Here is a 26,832-nt window from a genome sequence, read left to right as displayed (position 1 = left end):
TTGATCGACCAGATGAGTGAGAATCATGGATAAAGGGGTTAAGAGCAGCAAGTTCTACGACGGATCCCCAGAAGATTGAGTGCACAGTGAGTGTAGTGTTTTTATGTTTATTCAGTAAAGTCGGCCCTTAATGTGCTTCTGTTGCACTGCGTTTGTTGCTATTGTGTTTGTCTGCATTTGCCCGTGTTACACAGTGACAGGAGGATATTACTTAGTTTGGGGTTCTTAGTTGTAGTGCCATAGACTGTGAACAACTATTGCTATTCTGCATTATATGGACAGGCCCGACCCTGAGCTGGTCTGCTTGCTTTTTGTGTAACCCGATTTGGCAAGAGCCCAATGAGTCCAGGAGGAGAGGAGACCATGGCGGAGCAAGACGTCTCTGATCCGCCTCCAACCCGGTGTGTGCAATGGCCGCTGGCTGCTCTGCTTTATGCCCACAACACGAGAGGCCGCCATTGCTCCGCCATTGCTCCGCCATTGCTGTAGTACCTCCATGGGCCTCCATTGAAAAGCATTGGACTTTAGACACGTTAAAAACAACTTTAAACCCTGGTCCCATTTTTTTGGGAACTTTCTAGAGCTCGATATTCCTCCTGTGATAACGCTTGGCTGGTTACAATTAAGGGGACCAGGCTGGTTTTCGTAAGAAGAATTTTTGAAATCTCGTACTTAATGAGGGTCGGACTGTTAGCATTGGTGCTGCGCGAGCTACACGTCACGCAAGGGCCGAGTCTACAGTGAAGATCCTGCCCTTATGTCCTTTTTAGGAACATGCTTCGTCAGAGCTGGGGAAGGGGAGTCTGTAAATCTGCCATGAATTCCCCCACGAGCGTGGTCATTATGGTAAACGGGGAGGAGTGAGCAGAAGCTGTCCATTTGTATATACAGTCTATGGGTGTGTGTGGCAGGCGGTGTGGAATTTGTGACTTGTCGTTATGTGTAAACCCAGCTTAATCGATTAAAGAAATTGAAAAGAATGACCAACGTAAACAGATTAACTGAAAATTGCCTAGATGAAGCCATATGTGACTACATGCATGTTTTCAATGAGGGAACAATAGTACAAAAGCTGTCTGTTTGTTGTTGGAATGGTTTGGTTAATGTCTTTTTGCCACGTCCAAATAAGAAGCACAGAACCTACCAGTGTAAGGCTACATTTGTTACAGAATCCAATGAAAAAGACATAAAAGCAAGATATTAACAGGACTCACCTCCGAATTGGGCTCTGCATTCTCTGACACCTTCGCCGTACAAGTGTGGTCTGTAAACCTCGGCGCGTGATCGTTCACGTCTTTCACCTGAATGGTGGCTGTTCCCGTTCCCGTCATCCCCCCTCCGTCCCGGGCCTCCACCACCAGAAGATACGACTCCACCTGCTCTCTGTCCAACCCGTTCATCGCCACAGTAATGGTCCCAGTGGTAGGATTTATACTAAACATGTCTGAGAAAGTCGGCAGCCCACCCACTTCCATGTGACTCGCATCCAAACTCCCTACGATTCTGTACGAAAGCACCGCGTTCTGGCCCACAGCCGAATCATCCAAGTCCGTGGCCGTCATCTCCATCACCAGGGTCCCGGGCGGGGAGTTTTCCGCCACATCGCCAAGGCAACTGGGGGCACAGGTGAAGACGGGGGCGTTGTCGTTGATGTCCCACACGTTGATGATGACGTCTGTGAAGCCCGTGAGTCCCTCGCCGCTTTCGTCCGTGGCCAAGACGACAAAGCGCCAGACGGCCCTCTCCTCGCGATCGAGCGTCCGCTGGGCGTAGATCTTTCCGGTCACCTCATCTATTATGAATTCGCTGTCTGCTCCCTGACCGTGGAGGGAGTAGCGGAGGGCCTCCTGGTCGGCATCTTTGTCCGGGTCGGAAGCAGTTACCTGCGGAGACACACATTTTTTTATGTGTTCAATTATTGAAATGACAGAGCATAAAGAACATCCCTTGACTTCATTTTTAGTGCGGAGAGACTCAAAGGTACTTGGTATTGGCTCGACTCCAAAACCCTTCAACCTCCCTTGTCTCACTCATTCACAGCGCATCAGAAACAATTACAGGCCAGACAGAATAAAGATGTTCCTATTTGGAGAGGTAATTGAGTTTGATGTAGATTGAAAATGAACTTTGCTTTGTCTAAAAAAAAACATTTACTGATTGTTCTATAAATACATTTCCGAGTGGATGTTTTTCTGTACCCCAGCCTGAACTCATTTGGAAACCAATCTCACGAATTGAATTCTCGCCAAAGAGAATGCTTTTTTCAACCAAAAGATCATCCTGAAAGTAATTTAAAACAACTTAATAAATAATTGTAAAAATACGTACATAGTCAGGTCAAACTTTATACCCTACCCGATAACAATCTATTTTGCGTGGAGAGTGTAGCAGGTTAACTGTGAGCAATTATGGTCTAAATAAATAAATAAAACTTTCCTAGTGAGTGCGATGAATTCAAATGAACTTTCACTGTAATTGCATCTGAAGTATGTGATTGTCATCAGGAGATGTTTAGTATTTAAATGAAATTAGACAAAAACACCATGTGTAGTAATTAGAGACAATGTTTCACCGCAACTTCTATAGTTTTACTACATCTTGAATTAGGACAAATGAGAATGTGCAAGTATTGTGTCTCGTGTGCAGCAGCATGCAGTAGTATTTTTTTCTTCTTCTTCTAAACACCCAGGACTTGATCTACAAAGCGTCGGCACAAGTTCAAAATTGACAGTGCGTGGTAAAGAGATGCAGGTGTAGAAGAGGTTTCCGTCTCTCATAAACGCTAGGCCTCAGCACAAACTAATTCATAACCTAAATCAGTTTTGTAGCTCTAATAATATAATCTGTTTCTAATGATAAAACAGGTCATACTTGCACCTCTGCATCCTGGCTTGGGAAATCAGGTAGAGATGACCAGATCAATTTCATAGTTAATTGACATGAAACTTTTGCATAATTATGCCAAAAAAAAAGGCGTGGCAGCAATTGTAGAAACAAAAGGACGACTTTCATTGTTCTGAGCAAAAACAGACAGACCCATCCATTTAAGGAGACAGGATGTGCACGTTTGTCTTTAAAGTAATATTCATTTCAAACTTTATTTATGAGAATAATTTAACACAGACATGGTTAAATAACCAGTCAACAAACTTTAACTTTAAAGGGACTATACAGAGTTTAAAAATGCAAAAAAAATGTATTGTATCAGGGGTGTCGAAGTCGTTTGGGTCAAGGGCTGAAATTGAGCCCCCATGGCGGGTCAATAAAAAAAAAAAAAAGACATACAAAGGGCCACATTAAATCTCGCCTTGACCTTGACACATGTTCCAGCAATGTCCTAATGTGTAGAATGAGCTCAGGCCTGTTCACCACAACTGCCTCTAAAATCCTGCACTGTCACTCAAAAAGTTGTTACTTCGGGTCCAAAGTGCCGTCATGCAGGAGCTTAATATAGAACCTGCAGTTACGCAAAAGACCTGCGGTGGCAGTAGTGAGTATAAAAAATGACCAACTTGCATCTAGTGCATTTAAAAAGGACAAATGGCTAGCGCAGGCATGCACAACTATTTTATATTTTCCTTCAGTAAAGGTTTCTACAGCGTGCATAAATTCATCAGCAATACTATATGTCTCTTTCCATATCACGTGTATGTTGCAACCAGCCTTATGCCTCTCTTCACATAAAAGCACTCTCGTTCAGTCTCCTTTTATCACATGGTGGATCTACAGGTTTGTAAAAAAAATACTTCTCTAACAATAACTCACTGCCTCTCACTCATTTCTCCTGGTACAGATGACACTCCATGCCTTTGCAGTAGCTTGTATTATTTTTTGACAGATGTACATCTCTCTTGTTTTTTTTGTTGTTGTTGCACATGACGCGGCGTAACACATGGGAACAGGCATGTGCTCCAAACGCTTTGTAGTTCGCGTGCAGCAGCCTAATCACATGCTTGTACCTGTAAAACAAAGACGGGAGACCCATCCAGCTCCTCGGTTACACTGCCGTAGTACTCATTAACGGTAAACACGGGTGCCTCGTCGTTCTTGTTAACCACGTTTACTGTCACGCTGGTGTAGTCCTCCCATTTGCCATCGGAAGCCAACAGATGAAGCTTGTACCTGCATGTGTGAGAAAAAAAAAAAAAGAGCATCATTAGTGGTAGTTGATACTTCAATCCTCCTCCGCACTAAAAAATTGGAAGGGGTTGTAAAGCATGAGTGAAAGGAAACCGAGTGAATTGGGATACAACACAGTCCAGCACAACTTAAGTTATACCTTGGTTTCGCAAACTTTTGGATTAAGTTCACAGGGAGGTAGCGATACAGGCCCGGGCAAATAATCAAACAGTTAATTTGCACAAGATTTGACAACTGAAATAATAACAAGGGAGCTTTCTAACAAAAACAGACAGTTGAAGAGTATACATGATCGTTCAAGCGAACTCACTATAAGGCCTTCCCAACCCCACCTCCTTTTGTACAGGCATCTTGCATGGACGCAATGGTGAGTGTTTTTTATACTGCGATGAAAGGATTAAGTTTAGCAAGAGATTGAGAGGTGAGGACAGCATTTCCTGGATAGGAACTCGGGAGGAGCTTTATGGGAACAGGAGGAGTGTGATGAGCTGCCACCGCGGTGCTAAGTATAGACATTGCAAGATTCACAGATTACTCAAGGTGCACTACAGTAGCTGCCAGAATGACGAGAGAACAGTGTAACATGGTAAAAATCCCCCAAAATGCCCCTTGAGGCCATAAGCGCCACTACAGGTGTCATAGCATGTCACGTTTTTTTACTCATTAATTGTCCATGAGATTAAATACTATGCTGACCAAATACACAATGGAGATCATTTTTTTCACTCAAACTTGGCTGTAAATACTGTTTAAGTGGCGCTAGCCTATAGTTAGCTTTGCCCGTTAGCCTGTTAGCTTCTTCTTTGTGATTCTATTAGTGTGCATTGCTCCTACGAGCCTGTGCAGGGAAGTTGCAAGGGTGGTTTACTGGCACCAGGGGACACCAGGGGTAAATGAAAGACCCCCCAATCATCCCATTAACATTTGTATTACCCCCAGAGGGACTGCGAAAAGGATTTATTAAGGTAAACAAGTCGCTTAGTTCTTCTCTAAATCAGTTAATATGACATCAAGATATATCTTTTCTTTTTTCAATAGGTTGATTTTGGACTTTTAAATGGGACCTAGTCAAATTCATCCATGTCCTCTCCGGCTTTGTTTTCTTTCTCCTCTTTGGGTTCTTTCCTGTCTCCTCTGTGCAGGTTGCCAGTGGGTTTAGTTGCGCTGTCTGGCGTCTCAAGTTAGTTCCCACCATCTCCTGACTACAACAACATTCACACCTACAGTACATTACGGTTTGCTCATGTCATGCCACCTGCACCAGTGAAAAAAACAACAAATTATGGACAATATTCATTAGAAAACATACACTAAATGCTAATGCTAATTGATAAAAGACAGTTTTTCTTCCTCACATCTAAGGAGCCATTCTATACAACCGAGGTCTTGCTTGACTGACATCTAACCCGAGTGTTTTGTTCTCAACTATGTTCCCGCACAGCAGCCACGGACACCAACAAATCTGGCGCTTGCGGGATGTGTCTGGGGCATTGCCTCTCACCTCTTGTTCTGTTCATAGTCCAGCGGCTGAGCGATGAAGATGGTTCCCACCTCCGGTTCCACATCAAACACGCCTCCTGTGTTCCCTGATGTGATCTGGTATCGCAGCTTGGCATTCCCACCTGTGAAAGGAGAGCCACAGGTTCAGGAACGGAGCAACAGCAGGCTGTATAAATAAACTTCACAGCTGTTCGAGTGACAGGGTACGAAAAAGAGAAGCTAAAGTGCGATTGCGTTATCTGCTACAGACTCCTGTGAGGCACGATGTTGTAGATATGCAGAATACAGAGAAAAAACATATATTTTAAACCCCTTTTTAATCATAAAGTCCTATTTTCAATTTAGATTTTTTTTCCCCCCCGCCTCAGTGTCCAGAGCGAACCCTATTCTGATTTTTGAAGTAGGTAAAAAAAAACTAGTGTGCAAGCAATCTAGGAAAGCATATAAAGTTCACGCAGAAAAGACTCAACTGGTCCACAAATTGATCTTCGGATCTTGTTAGTGTGAGGCAAAGGCCCTTACATGCCTTATATGCGCCATACACAATAGAACAAAAGAAGAAAATATGTTAAGAAGCAATGCAAACCCTAATAATAGCTTGGATATATATACTAGTTACAACTCCAGCGTTAGATAACTGCATTGTGTGGAATTTGTATGTTCACACTTCTTCGGGGGCTTTGGTTATCCCCGATCAATCTATGGAGGCTTGCTAAACTTTTGAGAATTTCATGAGCTCCGTGGCAGACACCCTTGTTACTCGTTAATGAACTTTGTCACACGTCGGCCTCAGAGACTAAAATTAGCACTAAAGGTACAGGAGTCCTTCAGAGGCTGTCACCACACATTGGCACGCCGCTGCTCAGACTGACACCATGTAAAGAACACCATATTGAGAGACAAAACTTAACTATAGACGTGTTGGAGTTGCTTACAAAAATAACAGCTGGAAAGACTCGACTGGAAGCGAAATCAAGCACACCCAGAGTATTGTCTGAAACGGCACACTGTCAAAAGACTGAGATGAAGTTTGCAATACCTGCTCATTAACAACTGAGTAAGAACCCACAGGTAAAGTGTTACACAGGAAAACATTTGCAGGCAGCGCTCATCACGATAAGCTTAATTCAACCTGACTAGACTCACCGAGACAGAATGGCGTGAAGAGAGTTTTATTGAACGTGAATCATGATTTGGGGCTCAGACCCCGGCGCAAGACTGAATTAACCGTATGGAATGCACGGCGTTGATGAATGATGAATCTTTCCCCGGAGCCTGGACCCTGGTGGTGGTAGAAGAGGAGAAACGGGATGGCTGGTCGACAACAAGCAGGGCCGAGGAGAGGCCAGGTGGAGAAAGGGGTGGAGGAAGGTTGTAGCACAGCTGGGAACGGCTGAGTGACCTAGGAGCTTAAGAAGGGGATCCTGAGCGATGAGTGGCTGGAGCAACTGCGGTGATTGGCTGTTGTGAAGGTGTGGCTTGAGCTGGGACTGCTATTGGATGATCGGTGAAGGGCCGCCGATGATGAGGCGATGAATGAATGCAGCTTGTAGGTCTTCCAGGTTGGATTTGCACAGAAGCTTCATAACACATATGATACATTAGACAAAATGTTCCCTAAAACAGAGTTGACATGATTATACCTGTGGCATTTTTTGTGATGTTTATTAAAAACAAATCCCCACTTTCTGAAATGCCCCCCTCTCCCCCGCCGAAAATGAATAGTAAAAACAATTTTCCAAATAATGTGTGGTGATACTGCGGCCTCACATAATGAAACCTCCATTGTAATCCCATGTTACGCGGTGTGTGAAAAAGGGTTTCATTCAGTCCGATTTGCGCTCACTGCTATGCTACATTACACAAGTCATTGGGGACGACTGCAATTGCGCCCCGCATTCTTAACTTTTTTCTCCATCCCCATCTCACCGGTGGACTTAATCTCTTAAGTATTTAGACAGGCTCTGAGACTCCAAGGACAAAAGAGGCGCCGAGGGAAGCGAGAAAGCACCGTGAAAGCAAACAAACGAAATGCAGTAAGAACGGATGTTTTCCCAGTAGTGCCAATTTCCGAACCCTTTTCATCTCCCTAGGTGCAATTTTCAAGCTTGAATATATGAAAAAAAGAGCAGAACACAAACAAAGACCGCCTTAAAAGCTTTAAATTCATCTGTTTTGTCCATTAAATATGTATCTTGCTTAGACAAAGGCGTGCCGTGGAATCAATAGGGTTTTTTTTTCTTTCTTTTTTGCTCTATAACACAAGATCAGAAGACAGCAAGCCCCTTCTTTTAGACACAGTCTCTCTGTCCATGTGCAAGTCAGATCAAAAATACAAACATCAAAAATTGCTATGAATTAAAGACAAGAAGTGGGAAATAAAACTATAAAGACGGCACGCAACTACTAAAGACGTGTAGACATTTCTTATATAGATTCAAGATTCAAAAGGGGCTCACAAGAGACTCTTGGACACAGAGAGGGCAGGGAAGGGAGGGAGTTCAGCTTGCTGATAGCCTGGTGGATAAAACTGTTCTTCAGTCGACTGGAGCTGGCCCATGGATTCTGCAGTCTCCTCCCTGAAGGCATTACCTTGAAGAGACTGTGTGATGGGTGCGAAGGGTCTCTGGTGATTCTGACACCTTTGCGGGTGAGACGGGTGGAGTACATGTCCTTAATGGAGGGGAGAGGGGCGCTGCAGTTCTTCTCCGCTGCTCTCACGATGCACTGGAGGCTCCTTCGGGAGGAGGCAGTGCTGGCACCGTGCCACAAAGAGATGGAGCTGGTCAGGATGCTCTCTATAGTCCCTATGTAGAAGTTTCACAGAACGGAGGCTGCTTGCAGAGAAAGTAGAGACTATTCTTGACCAGTTCCTGGTCCCGAAGAGGTTCTCTGTGATGTGCACACCGAGGAACTTTGTTCTCGTCACCCTCTCCACAGCAGCACCGTTGATTGTCAGAGGAGCATACTGGATCGCTTTATTGTCTTAAATAAGTATTGTGTTAAATAAGACATTAACTTCTCAATTGTAATTTGTGGATCCTTTTGTTTTCTGAGTCTGTAGGAAATACATTTGAGTCGTTTTGAGTAAATCAACAGAATTCAAGCCATGAAGATCTTCTCTTCATTTCCAAAACTATTTGCATTGTGTGATTCTCATTGACGACAGTAAACTGTGAATGAACACATGGGATTATGTAGAAAAACAAAATAGGGTGAAATGGGATTATGTACAAAACAAAATAGGGTGAAATAACTCAAAATATGCTTTTAAATCCTTCAAAATTGCCACGTTTTATTCTATTTTATTCTCAATGAGTTTCATAAAATATCGTTTGACAGTCTGCGAAGTGAAAACCATTTCTGTGACGACGTCATGAAGCTCATTGAGAAAATGTCAAAAAATGCAAAGCGGTAATCAAAGCAAAAGGCGACTGTTTGGAAGAATCTATTTCAACACATAATTCCATATGTGTTCATTCATACATGTATGCCTTCAAGAAGAATCTACAAAGTAAATGGTCTTATAATAAAAGAAAAACAATAATAAAAAAAAAACGTCTCCAAACTTTTGACTGGTAATAAAATAAAATAATATTTCAGAATGTTACCCTCCTAGCATAATTGCCGAATCATATTTTAAGGTTTTGGGGAGAATATTGGCCGGATTGGCTGAGGATCAAGATATATATCTTGCAGTGTTTGAAGGGGTAAATTAAACAAAATGACAAAATGAATTTTCAAATATAAAATAAAATGTCCATCCACTTTCCTTTATCACAGAGGCAGCAGTCTGAGCAGGGATGCAGAATTCCCTATCCACGGACACTTCCTCCAGCTCTTCTGGGGGGATCCTGAGGAGTTTCAAGGCGTGTCCTATAGGTCTTCCCTGGGCCTCCCCATTGGGACATGCCCGGAACACTTCCACCGGTAGTTAACCAGAGAGCATCAGGAATAGATGGAAATGTCCATCCTTCCTCTGTCGGACTCGGGAGAAATCGTTTATCGGCATGCTTGTAAAGGTCACCTTCAAAAACCTGACACACTTTTTCATTCTGCAATTTGTTTTGTTACAAACTGCCCCTACATGATGTATCACTTACTCTCAGGTGAAATGGCCATTACTGGAGTCCCATCGCAACATCCACTGGCATCATCTATAAAACTATGTTGAGTCTCACTTAGGGCTGCCCGATATCGATATTTATATCGATATATCTTTAAATGAGATATGGAACTAGACCATATCGCATATATCAGGATATTTCAAATTCAGATGAGCTATAGATACAGACGGCATCTTGTCATAGAAGGGGGCGTGGCTTTCGCCAAGGGGGAAAATAGAATCTTTAGAGAACACAATTTTTCACTCTTTAAGCCATTTTCTGGTGGAATATGAACTTATTTATCACACATAAATAAAGTCAAGTGTAAATCGGGCCCATGGATATTTTCTCACAGCAGATTGTTCAGTAGAAGTGAAAAAACGGCAGTTGTAGCTAGCGCTAGCAAACCATTAGCCCAATGCTAACATGTAGCATCAAGTTAGCATTCTCGTTTTTTTATGTATTTATGGGCTGTTGAACCACTTTGCTCCTCTCCATGTCTTTGTTTCTTTATTTAGCAGACAACTATATTCATAATTTAGCATTTGATAAAGTTTGTTTTTGTTTGTTTGAATAATTTGAGAAATTTTAGATTTTCCTCAAATTGTTTTCCCCCTTAACTGTTTTCAAACATGACCATTTATGGGCGATTCCAAAGATGGCGTCTGTAAGAAACAGGTAATCTCAAGCTGATTTTTAAAAAGTTTATATTAAGCACTTTATTTTGTTATCTCTCTCTATATATATATAAATGTTGCCCTCAGAAAAAGATTGCCCTATTTTATTTTCTGGGCTAGTTTTATTTAAGATATTTTTTGATTTAAATGTGCACCTCACGGAGATTTGTTATACAGTGTTAATATTTACATTTTTTTTGGAGAGTGTTCAATAACTCATATTTGGCTTTGACTTTGATCTAACATTTCATCTCACAGCTCTCACTTTGCAGAAAAAATATCAGGATATATATCGTATATCGATATTCAACAAAAATATATCGGGATATGACTTTAAGTCCATATCGCCCAGCCCTACTACATATCTGAACCAGCTGTTACAGTGTGATCACAGATTATAAAGCTTCCCAAAGTTTTTAAAATGTCCTTTCGCTCTGCTGCACAAGCACAAAAACATTTTCAACAACTATGTAACTGTTTTTGTAAAGAATTATTTGAATTCATTATGGGGACAATTTAGCTACGTTATTTGTCCTGCTGGATTAGTTTTTCCCTTTCACAATGAAAGGAGTAACAGTGTTCACTTCCAAAAAATCGGCAAAAATTGCACGAAAACAAATCTGTCCTGATAGATCCTGATTTTGATTGAAAATTTAAAAAGCTCTAAGTGCACTGTCAATCAATCACACAAACATAAAAACACCGCCTCAACAAACTCACCCAAAAAAAACAACAAATCTTCTTCAACACAGCTCCTGCTTTTGCTCGTCCACCCTGGCCATTTTAAAACGCAGAGCTCCACTTTCTCTCGGCTGGCGGTAATAACCTTGCACTGGCTCACATAAGTAGGCAAATGTGGGTCCACTCAGAATCTGGCGTGTGCGTGGAGCTCTCGGGCTGATTCATCGCAGCGGAGAGTGAGGTGCACAGCGGGCTCCTGTGCTCCTCCGTGATAAATGTGGGATAATATGAGATACTTATTCCTCTCAATAGAATCTTCGCCCCATCTTTCTACAGGGTACTTTGTGCCTTCCCGGGCCTTTTCAGTCCTCCAAGAAAAAGTGTTAGTCCTCTCGGAAGATGCGTCGCACAATCGGCGTACGGACAATTTGTGCTGGAGCAATAAAACTTGATGATTTAATGCGACCGCTTGGAAATGTCGGCCAGCCACGTTACACCTCTTAATCTATGGGAGAGAAGTGAACTGAGAGGAGTGATGGCACAAAAAAAGAAGGGGTGTTGCCACCGAGCTGGAATAACAATTTCCCATGCCTCGTCTATTACATGTTACAGAAAGGCAAAACAACTACTAGAACTGTTGGCAATTGTCTAATGTTATAAATTGAATCCATTTTGTGGGAAACTTTGCCCACAGGTTATCTGCTAAGCTCTTTCCAGAAGATGGTGAAAGACTGTTGTGGAGCAGAGGAAGCTGCGCAGGAGGAAGAAGAAGGAGGAGGTGGAGGAGCTGACCAGTGCAGGACACCACGCTCTGAAACAGGGACATGCCCAGGAGGCGGTGCACCGTTTCAGAGGATCAGAGGAGATTGAAGGCAGCCAGCCAGGTTTCCTCCGAGTGCTATGGTTTCCCCGACCTCCAAAAACATAAGGGTCAGCTTGGCCCACAATGGCAATGCGGCTCAAGACTAACACCTGGACACTATTTTGTTGTTGACAAATAAAGCCCTTACTTACTTACTTACACTTCCTTACTCACAGACAAACTTTAAATCCACATATAACGTGGAAAAAGGAGCCGTTAGCTGCTGACAGACTGTAATGTCCCAATGCTGTTCCTCTGTGAAGGACAACTGCAGAATTGTACATTTTACGTTCACGTTATGGGATGTCGAACTCCCAGAATACTGTTTGCAGCCGTTTTGATGATGCAATCCGAGCTCTAAGAAATCTTTCTTTTAGTCATAAATAAAAATATGTTTGTTTATTTATTAATTTATTTATTTATTATAAGACTTGGCTGCTTGAATTAATGCACATTTCAATAATTGTATTTGATCATTTAGCAAATACACGTGACATTGCAACATTCTAAAGAGCCTATACTTTAAAATTGAGGTGGACGGCAAGTGACGGTAACTATGGTAACTGTGGTCACTGATAAAATGCATATTTGTATGTCTTTGTTTTTGGCTCATATCTCAGTCATTACTGGAGGACAAAGTTCATTGCCTCCTCTGTCAGCACATATGAACAAATGTCCAATTATTTTCTCCGAAAACGTCAAAAAGTGATGACAATATGCGAAAACATGAAATAGAAAGGAATTATTTTATTATTTATTTATTTATTTATTTGACATGGACATTGCACAACAAATGTGTTGCACAGACTAGAGCAGGGGTCACCAACGTGGTGCCCGCGGGCCCTTTGGGGCATGTCCAGTAGCCCTTGGGACTTTTTCTAAAGTGTAAAACACTTCATTTTCTTGAATCTAATTCTTAAAATTACAGTTATTTCGGTTCTTGTGACTCAGTATGAGTTCAAAATAAAGCTATTTTAATATAATATGGGGTCAATATCCTATAAGTGAACAGTGTACGTTTAAGTCTTTAGGATTTGTTTTTAACTGGTAGCCCTCGAACAACTTAATGCTCTTAAAGTAGCCCTCAGCTGAAATAAGGTTAGTGACCCCTGGACTAGAGATAGCTACAAGCTAATTTTCATCGGTCGTCCCTGGGCAGAGGCAAAGTGACAGCAGGTTTAAACAGTGGCCAATGAGCATCTTACTTTAGAGTCCGTTCACAATATAAAAGGCACCGGCAAAAGGATCACCTCAACAAACATTCAGATCCAATATTTACAGTATTTACAATAGCAATTACAAGTATATACAGTTTTTTTTTTAAACTTATACCTTCTCATATTTTTAACACTACCCCCATGCCACTTCTTCAGATTAGGTTTGAACTGGTGCAAAGTGCTACTCTCTCGAACGGTCAATGGAAAACGAGTTCCACATCCCTGCAGCTTTTACAGAGAAACTTTCAGACATGTGTGAATCCAATCACGATCAAATACTGATGAAGAAAAACATTTGTCAATTTTCCCTTTGGAGATTTCTTACAAAAACTGCATTTCTCCCATAGAGTTGTATTGGCCCTGCCCTGCACCTGACATTATGACATCATCACATTCTATGTCGTGAACGCCACTGTGTCTATTCGAAGAAGCTAAAGTGGACGACATTGGCTCAGTTGGTCAGAGTGTTTTTCCACAGATTCAAAGGTCAATAGCCATTGAGTACGGAGTGAATGAATGTACTACAGTATAGCGCTTTGTGAAGGTTGTCAACTCCAGCTTGATGGTATAAATCGTTTACACCAGAGATTTATGTACGATACACTAGATAAATATTAAATGTGTGCTTGTATTCGAAAACAACATCTGGTCTTTGGAGCTGTATTAATATTTCAAATGGTTATAAACAAGGTTTCATGTCGTAGACCATATGAAACATTACTAATTCATGCGATGATTATGTTGTGATTGAGAAAAGCTCTTGAGGAGTTTATTTCGGCTTTCATTGACAGTTAGTGGCGGCTCGTCTGTCAGAGGATCTCACACATCAGCGTCGATGTAAATGAATGCACACTTTACGGCTTCCTCGCAAAGGTAATGAATAATAAAGGAACTAAAGTGATATATGGAATCAGGACATATTTGCAAGTCCAATTCTAGTCAGATTGAAGTATCTAAAAATAGTGCTTACATTTTTTCAATCCACTTTTGAAGCTCACAGTATAATGCCCATCACATAAAATCATATTATTTCTTAATTAATAATGCTACATTTGCACAAAAAGCGCAACTTTATTTCTCTCAATTCCAACATTTTTGGTATTACCCTTTCTGGTTAGATGTACATTTTTGTCAGAAAACTAAATATGACGCCACGCTCTGAGGGAAGCTAAAAAGAGAAAAGAATATGCAATAAGCATATATGCAGGAGTTCGAAGAGTGTTAATATTGAGCCTCTATACTCTTGTCTGAATTGTTGGGAGTGACACACAGTGACTGTTTGTGATGAGGTTTGCTACAAATGAATTGCTCTTCCTGAATCTGAATATACTATTGCACTTGGACAGCTTCTTCAAATGCACAAAACAGTTCCAGGCTTGGGGTTTGAGCTTGTACATTCAAAAGAATCATATGACCTGAATCTTTTCATTAGATTGTACATGTTTTTAGTTACAGGAGAAACTGGAGTGGCCGCAGGAAACCTACGCATAACACATACATCTCCACACATAATCAAACCCGGGCCCCTCTCGCTGTGAGGTCTGGAACGAGCGCTAATTCATTTTGCTAGATTGAAAGACTCCACATGTAGTTTTCACACAACACTGTGATCTTAAGTTTTCTGTAGAGAGCTGACATTTGCCTGCTGTGGTCTCAGTGTGAGGATGTGTGAGCTCTCAGATCCTTCCGAGGCTTCTTAATTAGTCAGGGGTGCACTGAAAAGGTCAACCACTTTACTCCTATAGGCCCTATATATAGACACGAGATTAGTAAAAATGTGGTCAGCCTGACAAATCTAAGATCCTATAATGAGTCGGAGAAGATATGGGACAGGGGTTTTGGTATTTCTCAATAAGAGATATGAAGAATATGCCATGAAAGTTGACACTGGCTGAAAGTCTTTACAAATGAAATAATCTTATAAAGTAAACCCAGTTTAGTATATTATCCATAAAGCTTCTAAAGTGAAATATGCTGAAACAATAGGGTGGGATTGAACATCATCAAAATGCTCGAAAATTGATGCCATTCATCTAATTTAAGACGGTCATTTGTAGGGCTGGGTACCGTTAAACAGTACCTACTTGGTACCGACCGAAAAGCTCCGGTAGGGGGCGGTATCGAAAAACTTTTTTTTTTTCCGTTGCTAATTTTCGGTACTTTTTCTCACCAAAGGTCAATAAATCATCCGCAGTGAGTCTAAAAAAGCCTGAACTCATGAGCAGCTTCAGCGCAAATGCAGAAGCGAAGCAAAGCTATAACTTAATAACACTTCAGTCATACGAGCGATCGCGATGCCGTCACATCTGTTGGCCGTGGTTGGCATTTTACGTTTTCACATGTGATAAACATTTTATTAAAATCCTACGATCGGCAAAAAACAATGCCCATAAACAAGGCATTGCTTCTCTTCAGCTGTAACAGATCTATCATTTTATAAAACCGAGTTAGAGACCTGGATGCATCTGTTGCTGTAGCTGTTGCCTACCATTCACCAAAACATCCGCCGAAAATTACGTAAGTAAACAATAACAATAACAGCGATCGCTCGTATTATCAGAGATGGCAGGGTTGCGGTCTGAGCCAGGACTAAACCAGGACTTACAGTAAACTGGTTAAAAAACAGAACTAAACCTGGACTGAATAAGAAACTAGAGCCCTTAGACAAAGAGAAAAGCAGTGACAACACGGTAGTGACAACGGTAGTGACAACAATGAGAAACACATTGGCCTTACCTTTAGGCTTAGCCCCGCAGAGCGTGAAGTTACTCACTGTTGTTTATAACTCCTGCTGCACCAAATGGCAGCACAGAGCATTTGGGATCAAAGATTGTTTCTGGAAAAGGTGAGCGCTCACTCTGCATTAGCCATTTTTGGAACAGTTATGGTGCATTTTTAGTGACAGAGTGAGCGCTCTCACTATGTAACAGATCTTTGACGTGTGAGGCGCTTTCACTTTGTCGAACAGCGCCGTGTGTTTAGAAAAGTTTATCTGAAAGAAAACGGTGCCTGATGTGGATCTGTTTTGTTCCTTCAGCTCAGAAGGTAGTAATGTCCTTTCTCTCTTATTATCACTGCTTTAGTGGGATTTCTGCTCTAAAAGTTACAGGTGACGCTGCTGTGGCCTGTTTTCTGTTGTGCCGTTTTTGGACTTTCTCCTGAGCGATACTTTTTATAGACAATATTTTAACTCAAGTAAAATAACATAGGTATCGAAAAAAATACCGTTAAGGCACCCGGAACGAAAAGCAGGTATTGTTAAAGTAGTGGTATCGGAAAAAAAAAACGAATGTTACCCAGCCCTAGTCATTTGTACTACAGCGGTGCTTCCTGTCATCACGCTGTAAGCAAGCAGCGGTGGAAACAGCTATCACTCTGACTGCAGCCTACCTTCATCCCCGTCATTGGCGCTGACAGTGAGCACGGCGAAGCCCACATCTGCGTCCTCATCCACGTCCACTTCATACACGGTCTGGGCGAACGCCGGCTTGTTGTCGTTCACGTCGCTGATGAAGATGCGCACATATGCCGTGTCTGACAGGAAACATTACACAGAAGAAAAGACAAACGGGAGAGGTTAGAGTAAACAAGAGACTGCTCCGATTCTGTCACAGCACACATCTGTTTTTACCTCTAAGGAAGACTATATTTCCCGTTGGTTTACACAAACAATATCTGGGTCTAATCCACCAAAATGCTACTTAGTTTTAAACAAGTTTGTAGTTTTTGTCTATAGTTTTAGTCAACTAAAAATAATTACTGTCATTATCTAAATGACGTTGGTAATGAGGTTTTAATTGGTGCGATAAGCTAACCGCGTTTACGCTTTTCTTTTTCTTTCTGCCTCGCGGCGAGCATTTCCGTAAAATACATATTCTCCAATTCGCATCGAGCCTCAATCACAAGTGTTTCAAGTTTGCATCCAAATGAAACTTCTCCGGTAACAAAGGAGGATGCAGGGGAGCTGATATCAACGTTGAACATAACTGGGTTTGAGAAAAGCGACGTGGAACTAAAGAGAGTCAAAGGCAAAGTCTGCCATAGCTCACGCTGCTTGAGCCAGCAACCCCTGCACTCCCTGAAAGAAAAGTTTGTGAGACAAACAAACAAACAAAATCTGTAGCCTCTCCAGCGAACACTATCAAAAAGTTGCCTTGATTCTGAACGATGGAAAACACAGCGCAAACAGGTAACTACAGCAGCTTTGTTGATCCTCTCCTCCCGATGCTGCTGTGTGTGTGTTTCCCACATAAACGCGTCATGTGGTGCTGTGGTGCACACATAGCAAAGTATAGCAGACATAGATGTTTATATTTTACTGTGAAAACTCCATTGGGTGAAAAGTATGTGAAATAGATACACAAATTATAAATCACAATGGTAATATATGTCCAGAAAATCACAATAAGGTTTTTGAATCGTGCAGCCCTATTATCATCATCATTCTGAAAGAGTTAGACCTGCTTCTTTGCCATTTCATCTACAATAATCGGAATGGATCTCTTTCCAAACAAAGGTTTATTGAAGCCTTTGTCTCACAAGAGCCTGTGTCTCATATCTTTTAATTTTGCTTAGTTTTAAATAGTTAGTCATTGATTCATTTTGTTATTGGTGCCAAAAAATACAGCATTGATTCAAACTAACAACATAGTCAATGCCAACCGCTTCAAAAGTAAAATATGTCTCTTCCGCTTCCTTTTGCATCTGTCATTACAATGTTATCATCGAATCCAGCTGCTTTGTTTTATCTTGTGCGTTCATCTGGCAGCTGCAGTCAAATCAAAAGCACCTCAGGGTTCGATGCACGGGGCATGCTTTTTGCAGCACCCCGACAAACTATGCCCCCCTTTGATATCGCTATCAAAATGAACATAATTTGCAGATCTAGCTGGAAGAGATACGATGAAATATTAAAAGCACGGTTGAAGGGATGATGCAGAGTTCATGGTTACTCAAGCAGCCCATGGAGCTGTAGTGACGCAAGCCTGTTGTTGTTAAATACATATACAGAAAGAAATCAAACAAAATTGCTTTCACAAAAACGGTGTTCTGTTCCCTCCTTATTTCACAGTGCAACATGAGAACAGTATGTGCAAAATCACACCTATCCTCGGCTCGCCAATTAGCCGAGAAGTAGCAGGACAGCTGGCTTGCTACTTCCGTCGAGTTCATTATGGTTATTTCTAATAAAACTTGATAACAGTTTGTGGATGGCTTCATGTCAGAATGCCACACACATGGATTTTTGGTTGCAGAAAACAAATTAAAACTGAAGGCAATCATACAAATCTTGTGAAAGACATGCATCTGCTTCGGCATAGCGCCAACTTAGAACTGGAAGCAAATACATGAACAATACTGTTCTTTTTCTCTCAATTGATAAGATACAGAAGGCCTCTTACTGCAATTATTTCTCTAAAATGTGACACTTCTTGAAAACAATTGACAGTTTAAACACAGTTCTCAAAACTCTCACACTTCTTTTGTGAGAGCACTGGGAACACTTTCACTACGTAACACAATGATTGGACAGTGCCATGTGCGATATTTGGAACAACAATATTGACACAATTCACTTGACTATCTGAACGTCCTGAACGACCAGGTTATTCCATTCATGGATTACTTCTTCCCTGATGACACGGGCATATTCCAAGATGAAAATGCCAGGATTAATCGGGTTCACATTGTGAAAGAGTGGTTCTGCATGAGACATCATTCTCACACACGGATTAGCTGCCACAGAGTCCAGATCTTAAGCCCATTGAGAATCTTTGGGATGTGCTGGAGAAGGCTTTGCGCAATGGTCTCATTCTCCCATTATTGATACAAGATTTCACTGAAAAATGAAAGCATTGTTGGATCTTTTGACATTGCAGAAGCTCATGCCACAGCGGGCCAACATAATTCTAGAGCGCATGCATATCGTTACTTTCTTTATGTACATGTGTATGTGAATCGTAACCCTAACTCTTTTCCAGGCATTAGTCTGCACTCTTCATTATTTATGAACTCTTCAGCCACACTCAATTGTGGAAATACTTTTCATGGGGCAGACTAATGAAACAGTGACTACCTCATACCGCCTTAAGAATACCTTCCGTCAGACCTCGTGGAGCTAAGCAGGGTAGGGCCTGGCTAATACCTGGATGAGAGACCGCCGGGTCCCTTGGCGCAGATGTGGGCATCCGCCATTTTTTCAGTCTACCTTGGGGGAAATTGTGGCTACAGCTTGGGCAACTTCCCACACAAATAAGATTCCCCTTCCTTTCTGTTTGGACCCAGATCTTCAATAATATTAAATAATGTGGGTGTCTTGCCACAGAGCACTCTGGTTGGGAGTGAAACGCCAAGTTTCAGATTCGCGAGCACTGCGCTGCTGCCGCCCCGAGATACGTGATTAATAAACATTGTCACCAGAAATTACACATTCCCAGGAGCCTTGCCGGTTTGTGATCAGCTTAATATCGTAACTGCTGCTTACCCTGACAGAGAGATATCATAATCTTTCAACCCAGGAGAAAGGTTGATGTGTTAATAATCAAAATCCTATTTATTAAAATGATATGCGCCTCCATCTTGCTGTTTCCTGAACCCCCGTGTCTCCAGCCGCCCATCTGTTTAAACATCTGCTCAACTCCGCGCTCCTCGCACTTCTACCGCTGCAGCATGTATGCATTTCATCTGGCAGCAAATAAGACGGAACTGGCGATATGGAGGAAAAGACAGGGGGCAAAGGAGAGCAGGCGGAAAAAAAAAGAAGGATGGCTTTGTTTTATTTGGTAGGGGCAGAGACGAGCAGATGTGGGCAGGAGGAGGAGGGGGGGGAAAGGAATTATTGCTGCTTTCAGTGGAGTTTCGAGGTCTTAAATAAAGTTTATAGAGCAGCTGTCTGAGGCGTCTTCCACTTTGGGGCAGCGCAATAGCATGCACCATTAGTTGGGAAATAAAGCTGTGATGTTGCAAAAAAACATGCCATTGGCCCGGAGCCTCTCGGGAGTGTAAGAAATCTAGCGTGGCCTTTGGGTCGAAAAAGTTTACCCATGCCTGTTTTAGAATGCACCGGCACTTTAAGGACGGTAATAACAGAAATATGAAATGACGATGTTTGCAGGCGTTCACTGATAAAGCAAGACATCACACTAAAGGTAATGTGCATTGAGAAAATTGTAGCAATACGCATGACGATCAAGTGTGTCAACGTGAACTAGGCAAGGCAAGGCAAGGCAACTTTATTTATACCGCGCATTTCGTACACAAGAAGAAGAAGATCTTTATTTATGTAAGCGCCTTTCACAGACATATAGTCACAAAGCGCTTTACATGAGACAATTGTACATTCACTCCACACTCGGCGATGGTAAACTACGTTTGTAGCTTCAGTTTCCCCTGGGGGAGACTGTCAGAAGTGCTTTCGCGACTACACACGTCTGCGCCAACGGACCCTCTGACCACCACCATACATTCACTCACACACATCATTCATCCTGGCCTATTGTGCATGTTTTTAGTGGTAGGGGAAACCGGAGTACCCGGAGGAAACCTACGCAGACACGGGGAGAACATGCAAACTCCACACAGAAAGGCCCGTCCAGGTGGGAATCGAACCCGGACCTTCTAGCTGTGAAGCGAGAGCACTAACCACTGCGCTACCTTGCCGCCCGGCAACTCATCTGACCTCATCAGTGTCAGCTAGTTTCATAACCTGTTCTAAATGTAGAATGTGCGTCAGTGCTATTCAAATAATACTATATTAGTGCGTTAGAATCTTCTTTCAGTAGCGACCGAGCAGTTCACGGAGTTGTTCTGTGGCTCCTTTGTCAACTTTTGATATTGTACACTGGAAAAAAGAATCATCATCTGAAGGAAGAAATTGCATACAATTACTTGAATGAAGCGATTGAATGTAAAGCTTGAGTAGATTTAGTATGGTTTAAAACAAGCCGAAACCTCTTAGTGCCAATGGAACAGAGATCTTTTATCTTCATTCAGATAATATTTTATAGTGATCTTTTAAAAGTCAAGTTCATTAGTCTGATTTCAAGTGGGATTCATGCTGTAACCAAGTGGCTAAAATTGGGTGGTGTTTTTACATTTAACCCTTTTCGACAACACAATATGATCTAAGATAAGATGTTACCATTACTCCTGCTATTATACCAGGCTATGCAGGTCCGTTGGCTGAATGACAGTGACAAGATTATGTACTTGGTCTTAATTTATGGCAAGGCAAGTTTATTTGTAGAGCACAATTCATACACAAGGCAATTCAAAGTGCTTCACAGTTGCATAAAATTAATTCGGACATGTATTTGTTCGCAGATAAAGGCAGCGTCGTTTCCAGTTCCACCCTTGGTTTTTTTAGTCCATTTTCAAAGCCCCCACCCCTCTCGACAGAGACATCTGCCGGGCTCTCGTCATTTTGTACCGTAATTGTTTATTTGATGTCCGTTGATGTCCATGAAAGTTCCCAAAAGCTATTCTGGCAGAACAGGTCGCAGAAGAGTTGTCCGAGGCTCAGTTAGCCGCCCAAGTCAGCTCAGCAGCTCAGAGGCCGATTGTTTACAAGTTCAAAGTAGAGCACATACAAAAAGAGGAGACCAAACACCAGCAGACACTTACCTAAAAAAGTAACGAGATTTACTCAAATTGTCATACTTACTCTAAATAAGCAAAAGCAGAGTTTAAAGGGACTTGACTTGCCACTGTTGATGCAAATGAACATAAAGAACCTTTATTCAAACGATTTTAAGTAATTTGTCTGTGTTTAAGAAGGTCATTTTTCCAGTATAGGCTGAACTATCTGCATGGATTTTGATTCATGCTACAAGTATGGCACATTTAGCCAATAACATGTAACTCGACCTTTGATTCTGATCTCAATTAGACTGAGATGGACAATACAGAATTCTATGGTAGAAGTTGTAGAGGTTTTGTCATGGCCTGTGGTTAAAGGTAGTATATGTAGGGATCCTATTACCATATTTTTTCTTTTTTCATAGTTTGGCAGGGGGTGCATCTTATACTCCGGAGCGACTTATATGTGATTTTTTTTTCTTTTTTCAAATTCAAATATATACATTTCACATGCCGCTAGAGGGCACTGCAGGCTAATCGAGCAGCAGAAAGAAAGTTCTGAGTGTGCGAGAAGCGGAGGTTACTCTTTAAACCAGTGGTTCTCAACCTTTTGGAGCAGCGACCCCCATTATAACAGGTAAAGGGGTTTGTGACCCCCCGCCCGGGTCACACCATGAAAAATTAGCCTATATAATTCTTAAAAAACAAAGAAAAAAACAAATGGCTGAAATAAAATTCATCAAACTACGATCAAATAATGGCACTCTGGTAAAATAGCAAACACATGCTACAACAAAACATTAGATTATATGCTAATGAAAATATGTTTATTTTATCTAAATGTTGGTTGAGAACCACTGCTTTAAACCACAATGAGGAAAACAAAAGAAAGCTAATCACGGGCTAAAAGCTCGATGGCCACAGGTAGAGGAACGAGTTCGCAAATGAGAGCTTGAAAAACGCGCTGCCGGGAGAGGCTTGTCAACAGTGCAGTTGCGCCTCCATGCCCAGGTCGTTGCCACAGCGATTGTTCAGAAGTGACACCGAGGATGAAGATTTCAAAGGATTTAGTGATCGGGAGTGAGATCGAGAGTTTGGTATGTTCTTTATGCTATAGTTATAGTGCGTCTTCTACTCCGGAGCGACTTATTTACTTATTAAGTAAATCATAAACATTACCTCAGCAAATAATACTAACACAATTATTTTCCCCATTTACTATAGTATTGAAAAGTGAGTTTATTCACGCCGGTTACACATTTGTGAACCTCAGTCTGAGATACAGCTGTGTCTAAACCTACCAGAGTTGGGCTGTCCATGTTTTCCTGGCCGCGCTGACTCGTATCCATCCACAGACTGGACTTCCAGCAGATACGAACTTTTGGTTTCGCGGTCAAACACCGTCTTTGAGTAGATGTATCCCAAATCGGGGTCGATGCGGAAGTACTGGTAGTCCCCACTGCGATCCTCCAGGAGAGAGTAGGAAATCTGCAACAAAGAAGAAGAGCGTTGTCAATAAAGAGCGGTGCTTGCTGTGTAAATTCCCTGAGATTGCGTTCTGTACCATGCCATTTTGTCCCAAGTCGAGGTCAGTGGCGGAAACCTGGAAAACCATTGTCCCGGCCTCCGCTCCCTCAGTGACAGACGCCTCGTAAATGGATGAAGTGAAAAATGGCACGTTGTCATTGACGTCTGCAACAAATGATGAGAATTTTGATTAACAGCTGAAAAAGAAATCGTTCTTCAAATTCCACATTACAACAACAGGGGAAACTATTTTCAACTCAGCGGCAGTTCGGGCACAATTTTTGAAGTCAGTTTCCCATTCATTTTCATTGTAGTCAAACAGGTATGTGAATTATTGGCCTGTTTTTTGTGTGGCTGCTGCTCTGTGGTTCTGCCTGGTTACAGAAGTATTGTAACTGTACTTAATGTGAGAAAACGTCTTTTAGGAGAATAAATACAACACAATCTGTTCTTACTTCATCTTTTTTGCTTTCGACATTTTGCAAAACAACTCACTTGCCTAAGAAACAAGGGGCTTACGTGCTCATCTCCCTTAGATGCACGTTTACCTCATCAGACTCTTTAAACAGCATTTGAAAGGAGTTACAACAGCCACACAATTTATTATTTATCTTTATTTATATAGGGAAGACCCAATGAGAGTACGAGACTCTCTTTTTCATGAGAGCCTTGTTTCTTAGCAAAGAATGACAATACAATATTTACATCCTACACGTTTCAATTAAAGCAATTTTCTTTATACATACATCTAATACTAAGCGTTTTAGATGTGAAAGAGGCACTGATGAGTTCAATTTTAAAAGTCTTTGTAGTTCGTTCCATTTGTGGGTGGCGTAATAAGAAAAGCCTCTTTTTCACGTGTCACTCTTTACAAGTCCATTTTTCAGAACTAAATAGTCACGTGACCTGGTGTTATAGTTACAATGACCTGATGCACTTTTTATTTTAATATTTACATATATTTTTATAACAAGACATGCACCCAGACACTGACATAAAGCACCTTTTATACAAGGCTATAGAGCAGAGGTCACTAAATGGCGGACCTTTGTCCAGATCCGGACCTTGGATCCGAACTTTGGACCCAATCCCCCCCCGTGCTCTCCCTCACGGTAAATGGTAACAGAAAGAGAAAGTGCTGACCCTGAGCCAGTGTTAATTTTGACAACATATTTTAATTTAGTTTTAGTCTTAGTCTTTTGACGAAAATGAAATTCGATTTTAGTCTAGTTTTAGTCAAAAAAATATCTTCAATTTTAGTCTAGTTTTAGTCGACTAAAATTGCAAGTAAATTTAGTCGACTAAATTTAAGTTGAATTTAGTCGACTTTGCATTTATAATATTCATAATAATCATATTTAATCTTGTTCCTCTGCTTCATGGAGCTGCTCCCCATGAACAAAGCTCAGAGCTGATCCTTTGGCAGAGAATTTACATGATCTGAGGCTCTTTCAGACTGTCAATAGAAGTTTGAATGATTTTAGTCTGTCCCTTTCATTTTTATTTAGTCTTATTTTAGTCGACTAAAATATCTGGACATTTTAGTCATAGTTTTAGTCTCATGAAAAACTTTTAATTTAGTTTTAGTCCAATTTTAGTTGTCAAAAATATCACTTTGACTAAAATTAAGACTAAATATTTTAGTTGACGAAAAAAACACTGCCCTGAGCTCCTCGCTAAAGTTTTAAAACTGAGGAGACCCTAATAAAAAATGCACAAGAGATCGTAATGCACAAATAGCACCGCTCTTTCCTGATCGTTAAAAGAAAGAGAGCAGGTCTGAACCTAAAACCTCTGAACTAGCCGGGACTAGACCAGAAATAAACCAGGATTAAACCTGGACTAAACAGGGCCCAGTGTGTTGAACTGAGAAAAGAGAAGAAACACATCATATTGGCATATTATGTACATAATACAGAGCCTATTATGTACACAATAGCTTAATATAGGCTACATGCATTCTGCTATTATGGATCCAAAATGTATTTTTAGAGTAAGAAAACAATAATGGATTCAATGAATTGCATTATTTTCAAAGCAGAGTAATTATTACTGGATTTAATAAAGGCTTAAAAACCCTCAAATAACATATTTGGACCTCAGTGAAATTGAATTCAGGACCCCTGCTTTTGTGGGTAAAATTGCAATATCCTTCCCTTTTTGAGTTATTGTTCCATGATTAATTATGAGTTATTGGTCATTGATTTATTCTTGGCTGGCTAGCCACCTGAAGTGTCGATTCGGCCCTCCTACATTGTCCACTACACACATTTTTTTGTGATGACTGACTGGACAGACTGTTCCTGATTGGTCGGTGCATTCTAGTGTTGGAGATTGCAGGAAGAGTAGATGGAGGTAAGAATAGCACAATTATATAACATGACAGAAAGCTCCCAAAAAGTCAAATTAATAGCACATAATTGTTTCCTTTGGGATTAGGAACCATTTTTGCAGCCACTGTTGTAGAGAGTAGGGGATTAAAAGCCGTACTGTCTGCCGCTTGCACGGTGAGTAGAATTATTTTGCACAGCGGGGTCAAAGGCTTACAAACACTACATTAAGCCGCGATGATGGAGCTCGGGCCTAGTTACCCAGGGCATTAACTGCGGCAAGGCAACGCCGCGCCGGAGTTGTCGAATTTACTCAGCCCAGGAATGGCAAAGAAAATGAGTCCACGGGACAAGCTTTCCGGTGTGGAAGGAATTGGTCAGGGAGGGTTAAGGATATTTGTTGCACTCTTGAGCTCATCACACTGGCAACAGCTGGCGAGTGCTGCAAATTATTCCGATTTGTGCGGCTTTGCAATCTGAGCTTTCAACCCCAAAGCGAGAGCGCGACGAGACTTAGAGAGCACGCAATATCATCAGCTAAAATACAGACAGTACTATTACATGTTGGCCACACTAATTCATGCACAGTTGTGTTCTTAGAAAGTGCAAATATACTGTATATAGTTGAACTGCATGGTCTGAGCCTATTTCTGCTCAAACTACAGTCTTTTGCTGTGAATCTGAATCCGTCCACTGCTGCCTTATTCCGCCAGTGTGAGCAAGATGATTTGAATCCCTCACGGTATTATCCCTGGCCTCTGTGTGGTCGTATGCTGCATTAGCAGTGTTTCAAGTACAGAGATTTTGAATTTACTCCACATTTTCTGTTTCTAACACGATAAAATAGAAGGCTCTAGGTTCAGAGAGTTTTCAGGCCTTTCTCTTTTTGGATTATGTAACAGTGTGATACTAAACCGATTTAAATTCTGTTCAGTTGGTAAAAACTCTTCCCTATGTACGTACTCATATATATATGAGTCATACAGCATAAAACTGCATTGAACTTCTTCTTGCATTAAAACTGCAAGAAGGCAATGTTTTGTTAATTCTCCAGATGAATAGGGTAAACGTATCATCAGTATGTTTTATTTTCTCATAGATGTCCTTTAATCACTGCATCAAGCACAACGGCAGCGCCTAACCAGCATGTAGGGACGATTTGACAAAGATGATGCCGCAGTGTGAAGAAGTGGGACACAGATCAAATAACAGGGC

The 26,832-nt window shown here is 41.4% G+C and overlaps 1 protein-coding gene across 1 annotated transcript in view; it reads right to left on the bottom strand.

Annotated features, from left to right (window-relative positions):
- Positions 1 to 26,832, bottom strand: part of LOC306961767 (neural-cadherin) — a 424,067-nt gene that overhangs the window by 184,819 nt on the left and 212,416 nt on the right. The window contains exons 14-19 of the mRNA XM_079554643.1: positions 23,325 to 23,452; positions 23,062 to 23,248; positions 16,574 to 16,717; positions 5,642 to 5,762; positions 3,960 to 4,122; positions 1,215 to 1,883 (exon numbers count right to left, since the gene is read on the bottom strand). Coding sequence (XP_079410769.1) covers positions 1,215 to 1,883; positions 3,960 to 4,122; positions 5,642 to 5,762; positions 16,574 to 16,717; positions 23,062 to 23,248; positions 23,325 to 23,452 — 1,412 coding nt within the window. The remainder of the gene's footprint in view (positions 1 to 1,214; positions 1,884 to 3,959; positions 4,123 to 5,641; positions 5,763 to 16,573; positions 16,718 to 23,061; positions 23,249 to 23,324; positions 23,453 to 26,832) is intronic.

This window comes from Gobius niger, assembly GCF_951799975.1.
Source record: "Gobius niger genome assembly, chromosome: 4".
NCBI lineage: Eukaryota > Metazoa > Chordata > Actinopteri > Gobiiformes > Gobiidae > Gobius > Gobius niger.
This window is presented reverse-complemented; position numbering and strand designations above follow the sequence as displayed.